We start from the raw sequence: 6,000 nt of genomic DNA, 5'->3' as shown, positions 1-6,000 counted from the left end.
CTCTTTCTATCAAGGGCAGTGAATTAGGAATGAGTAGTACAGTTGATTCTAGGGCGGTGTACTGGGTGGCCGGCGCGGGCGGGTGGCCAGTGCGGCCGTGAGTTACGTTAGTGCAGCGACAAGGTATTCTCCAGTCTAGCCAAATCAGATTACTGCTTGGTGAGGCGGGGCAACAGACGAAGATTATTGGTGAAATCCACGTCATCAATGCATCGACGCGCGAGGCAACGCGTGAGACGCTCAACGCGACGCCAGGTGACATGCGTGGTTCGGTGTGCTAGGTTTGAGCCAACGACGCGTCACAAGTGGTTAAAAGCGAAGCTGTGTCCAGACAAACATGGGACTGCTTTGAAGAGCGGGTGAGTTTGTTACTTTCGGAGAGGAGGATCATTTAGGAAATCAAGTATGTGGGAGATGGCCGGAAGAGTTTTTGGGCGGTTGGTTGAGGGGGATGTGGTGGAGTTCAGGATGGGGGATAGTGGGATGGAATTCAAGTTGCGGAGTGGCCAGGACATGGTTTCGATTGCTGTTTCACGTGACGTTGGTCATGAGAATAGCAAACCACACTCTTCTCATGATTCTGATTTCCCCCTGCAGGGTGATCCAATGGACGTTGATGAGCAGGGTGCGCAGGAAGATACCTGGCAGCCGGATGATCTAATGGAGTTGGACTAGCCGGGTACGGTAGGCAGGAAGAGTGGTGGGCTTAGAGGAGCGAATGGGCCTGGGGCTAGGAAGGGTTGAGGGGTGGATTGGCATCGATTGAGGATATGATCAAGGCTGCTGCCGTTCTGTGAAGGTCGGGAGGCGGGTTGCGTTGCAAGTTCCTGGAACTTGCGTAAGTGACGGATAATTAGGAGTGTTATTTAGGGTTTAGATCGTGTCTTACGATTGATCACATTGGAACTCTAATTTTCGTCAACGTCTCGTTAAATTGAAATTTCCCATTTCCCAGCCTGAGCTGAAAGTAGATTTTCCCCTTCAACAATGATTCCCCAACCTCTGAACTCTTTGACGAATGAGTGGCGCTCAGGGGTAGGCCAATAGTAAACGCTGCCAATACACAGCCAAGGCCTAACCAATGCGCATCTTTACAAAGGGGTACAATAGCTGCGCGAGATGAATGTCGCCGCTTGGCAACCTCCGGTTCTGAAGCAATATGCACAAGGACATGTGCACCATCAGGTATGTAGAGCTGGTTTGCCCGGTAGGAGATGTCCACAGACGTCCTTTTAGCTTCTTATCCATAGACCACTGCCTTTCATCTCAGCTTCCATGTGGTGGCCATAGCCGCGGTAGCTGCGGCCACTACCATGACATGAACAATGGCTACATCTTCATTCACACGCAGCCATGAAAGAGATCATAAAACGTCACTGTGCATATATAGACAGAACATGCAGACACATATGTACAGTCCGGACAGCAACTACCACACATTACAAGCGATATAAGTGAATCAAAAATTAAAGGGCTGGTCTCTCAACCTACTACATCGATTGCTTGCACTCACCAATTACCATGGCAAACCTCAACGAACTTTCCACCGAAATTCTGCTGGAAATATTAAGCTACATAGATTACGACGTCGATCTGACAGCACTTTCACAGACTAATCGTCGACTTTACAATCTTACAAGCAAATTGATCGATCAGGCCATCCTCCATATCTTCAATAACAGTGACATCTATCCCAACAAAAGCGGTGCGTTGCACAACGCAACATTTGATGGAAATGTGGACTGTGTGCGCAGGCTGTTACGACTTGGAATTCCCCCAACTTGGAGACGTAGAAAGGGTCATTGTTGGGAACCCATCCAGACCGCGGCGACAAGGGGACATGCGAACCTAGTTCGTATGTTCATAGAGCACGGCGTCGATCCGAACGCCGTGAAAGACCCTGAACGCTTTAATTTGAACAGAAATCCTCTTCTGGCCGCAATAAGTGGCGGCCATGAAGAAGTTGTCCGAGTATTGATTGAACATGGTGTGGATTTGGAATACACCAAGGAGCAAGAGACGAATGTGCAGCCTTTATCCGAGGCCACAAGTCGCCTTCGCTACGAGATAGTGAAACTACTCCTAGATCATGGTTGCAATCCCCGATCACCCGACTTCCTATCATGGAGGCCAAGCTCCGCACTCGAGGTGGCTGGTGGTTTGAGCCTGCCAATTCTGCGTATGTTTGTGGGTCCCGACATACCAGAGGACTACTTCTCTGCTTCTGAAAACTATTCTCATGATATGGTAATCGAGGCCCTGAGAAAGAGTAATCTGCCCCTGGTCAGGTTTCTTGTGGAGCACGGTGCCGAATTCAATTATCGTCAGCCGAATCATTGCCAAGGCCTTCCTTCTCAGATGTACCTATGGGGTGACGTTTTGTACCACCTCGGCCGCTTGTCAGTCAAATGTTCTGAAGACGCAGGTTACTTGCTTCGAAACATAGATGTTGATAACATCATCACTGAAAGAAATATCACTGCGATTATGGGTCTGGCTATTGGTGCGGCACGTGGTGGCAATATAGGTCTGCTAAAGCGTTTAATAGGCCTTGACTGGATACAGAGTCACCCAATGATTGAGCCAGAAATCTGGAAAGATCTTATGACCACGTGTATGGCAGAGGCAGTTTTTGGAGGCCATCTCGAAATTGTCAGACTATCACTCAATCGCGGAGCAGATCCCGACGATCCAGCCTATTGGAACCGGACCGAAGGAGTACGCGATCGGCCTATCCACAATGCAATAAGAAAAGGATATACGAAGATTCTCGAGTTACTGCTCGATAGAGGAGCCAATGCGTTCCCAAAGGGTGGCAAGACTGCTTTTGAAAAAACAACCACTCGATATGCACCAAAATTAACGCGGCAGGCACGGTATGATATCGTCCAGCTTCTAGTGAACAGAGGCCTCGTTGAAGCGGACCAAGTTTGGGTGCAAAGAGGCTTCTCTGAACCGCAAGTACCGGAGCGAAGAACTATCAAAAGAGCCGTTCGCTGGGGGCCAAAGATATTCCGCCTAATTCAGCAGCATTTCGACGTCAAACTTGATGTGGGCAACGCCAACCATCAGTTGGCATTTGAGGAAGCTGTTGAACGAGGTGACATTGCAATTTTGAAGGAATTTCTTGAGGCAGGATTTAATCCCAACGTTCCCGACGGGCTTCTGATTACCGCAGCAGAAAGCGACCGGAGCCATGACGCTACAGAGCAAGTTGTTGACCTACTACTCTTGTACGGAGCGGATATCAATTTACGCGATACGGAAACAGATATGCCGTATATCTTCAGGGGCATACATGGCCTCAAGTATTGCTCAGAGGAGGTTATCAGGTTTCTTTTGCGAAAGGGCGCCGATCCGTTTAGTGTCGACCGGTCCGGAGAGCATCTATTCATTAAGGTAGCAGCGGAAGGTCAAACGGACACAGTGAAAGGCGTGCTGGGGCACTTTGATAATGAAGGGATTCCGTTTGCTCGGGTCAAATCTATGGTTGAGAAGGCTGCAAGAGCCGCAGGTAGTGCCGCGAAGGCTGCCATGACTTCAGCGTATGAAATGAAGCCCGATACTTACAATATTAGGAATGACGCGCTTTATTATGCCAGAGAAACTGCCACAGTGGAGGAGTACCTATGGCGCTGGTATTGGCACAGAATGTATCCTTGTCAGGAGAGCTAAACATGTTCTTCCATACTCTTCCATACTCGTCCAACTTCAATATTTCGCCCCAACTGTGCTGAGAAGTCCAGTCTTCTAGGCTATTGGAGTTACATTGCTCGCGTGGCTGACGCCGATACTACTTACCAACAGTCAGTTTCTGCTTTTACCACTGGAAGCGACCTCCACCACAATCGGTTCGCCATCTTCTGTTCCGCTTTCTGTTTCGGGACCACTATATAGTACCTCTTTTCCTTTCTGCTCTCTGTACCGTATATTAGAAAATATAATAAAACGGAGGAGACACTGGCTTTACCTCTTGTATATCAATGTAGCTGCAATAAATCCTGCCCACAATAGAAAGAAAAATGCGAATGCAGCGGGCCACCCCTTTCGCCACCGCGGAGCACCGTCCGGACCAGCAGTAGGAAAGAGAAGCAGTGGAACCCATATTTGAAATGAATAGCCAAAAGTCATCATTGATCCCTGCTAGTAGTTAGCATACCGTCCTGTCTCTTGAGTACATAGTCTGTTAACTGAGGGAAGGTACCATAATAAGCGCCCGCTCCTCAGAATCATCCCTCACAATCGTATTAACTGTCGAATATAGAATCGGACTTGTACACCCAGCCGCACCGAAGAGGTACCAAGCAACAAACCTACAACACAGCCACAGTCAGCAGGACTGGATGTCTATCACCGCAGGTACGTACTTACTTCAAGGCCTTTGGAATGTTCCAAATGATCATGCATAGCGACGAAAACAAACAGCATGCAGATGCAACTGTATAAATAAGCCACGACGGATAAATAGCAGCAAGCGTAGTTCCGAGCCACGAGGCAATGATATTAATTGCGTAAGTAACCGTCGGTAGCTTGTTGACCTGTGGCACTGAATAACCTTCTGCCTCTAGCCAAAGGTTCATATACGACATAGGATAAGAAGATATAATCATGCACCTAAGACACAACGAGTTAGTTTTCTATTCAGAATCACGATCAAGGTTGACTCACGCATAACAAAGGATGAAAACCCAGATGTGCCAACGCTTGAGCGTGCGTTTGAAGACATCCAGGCTCATCCTTCCCGGACGACGGATGTTCGCTCTTCGCGCCCGATCCTTGGCCAAGGCGATATCATCTTCTGAAAGGAAGAAGGGTCGCGGAGAATCTGGAATTCCCGGAAACACTAAAAAGCCGATAATGGCGACGGGAATAGTGAAGATCCCGTCGATAATAAAAAGCCACTTCCAACCGGGCATGCCGCCCACCCCGGATAGATTTGTGTACGCTGCCGATTGCAGGTATCCGCTTACCATGGTTCCGAGGGCGTTGCAGATAAACCATGTTCCAGCTCGCTTAAAGAGTTCGGGGCCAGAGTACCATGAACCTTGAGAAAGGTTAGCCAGCTGGAATCGAAACAATAGTGCTGAAAGACCAACCCAGGATAAAGTGTGTTCCAGCAAATACGGGCGCCTCGAACATGCCAACGAGAAAACGAAGTGCATATAGCTGGCTGACATTGGTGACTCGGCTCTGTGCAAAGGTACATATGCCCCAAAGAATTTCGAGGGAGGGGAGTAGCCATCGTGCCCTGGACCTTTAATTAGGGTTTTCTTCCAGAATCATGGATAATAACCTACAGCGTGGGTCGAGACATCAACAGGAGACCAGGAACTTGGAAGACAACATAGGCAGTGTAATAGCAGACGTTGAAATAATTGAGTTGGTTGCCGTTTAGACTAAAGTCTTCCTTGAGCCCACTAACGTATGCATTGCTGATGTTCGTTTGGTCTGGAGCGCATTAGCATCGGTAGAGGCTGTGGTCTCTCGACACATACCCAGGTATTTTACGAAAACTAGAACAGGTCAGTAAATATTCTCTATTTCCCCGAGGTTGCAACTTACAGCATAGACATGCGAAGACAAGAATGGATAAATCCAGCTTGAAGAGCAACCTAGATGGTGAGTATCCTATGGTCAAGCCAGAACGGACAACGTACTTGCGTTCATTTGTCGGATAATCGGATGGGTACCAATTGAACACCTCTTTGAAAAGTCCCCAAACGCCTATTTTTCCTGTCTTCAAGTCGCTGCCGGACATATTGCCGAGCCCCTGTCTCCTCGTGTCGGACAATTCTCCGTGAAAACCTCCTCTGGCAGGGGCATGTTTCATGGTGCGGCAAGATCTTTATCTGATCATTCAATACCCCTCTTCATGATAGATTATCAAGTGGAGTAGTGTTGACATATTTGCCATTATGCCATCTATTGTCGTGATGGGAAAGCAACACAATATGATAGGCTTACTCGGACCTGTTAGCTGCAGAATGCAACATCCGGGTG

General features: G+C 48.3%; 2 protein-coding genes across 2 annotated transcripts; one reads left to right on the top strand and one right to left on the bottom strand.

Annotated features, from left to right (window-relative positions):
- Positions 1 to 1,521: 1,521 nt before the first annotated feature.
- On the top strand, positions 1,522 to 3,675 carry An12g09500 (uncharacterized protein; the record flags this gene model as incomplete). Its single annotated transcript, XM_001395965.1, has 1 exon — positions 1,522 to 3,675. One exon carries the CDS (start codon positions 1,522 to 1,524, stop codon positions 3,673 to 3,675), a length of 2,154 nt encoding a protein of 717 aa, XP_001396002.1.
- Positions 3,676 to 4,186: 511 nt separating this feature from the next.
- An12g09490 (uncharacterized protein) lies at positions 4,187 to 5,758 on the bottom strand (the record flags this gene model as incomplete). The annotated part of the gene is made up of 7 exons (XM_001395964.1): positions 4,187 to 4,313; positions 4,372 to 4,614; positions 4,669 to 5,044; positions 5,097 to 5,248; positions 5,298 to 5,448; positions 5,496 to 5,513; positions 5,563 to 5,758. The coding sequence occupies 7 exons, from the start codon at positions 5,756 to 5,758 to the stop codon at positions 4,187 to 4,189; spliced, it is 1,263 nt and encodes a 420-aa protein (XP_001396001.1).
- Between the last annotated feature and the right edge of the window lie 242 nt (positions 5,759 to 6,000).

The sequence above is a fragment of the Aspergillus niger genome (assembly GCF_000002855.4).
Source record: "Aspergillus niger supercontig An12".
Classification (NCBI taxonomy): domain Eukaryota; kingdom Fungi; phylum Ascomycota; class Eurotiomycetes; order Eurotiales; family Aspergillaceae; genus Aspergillus; species Aspergillus niger.
Note: the sequence above shows the minus strand (reverse complement) of the source record. Positions and strands in the feature narration are given on the sequence as shown.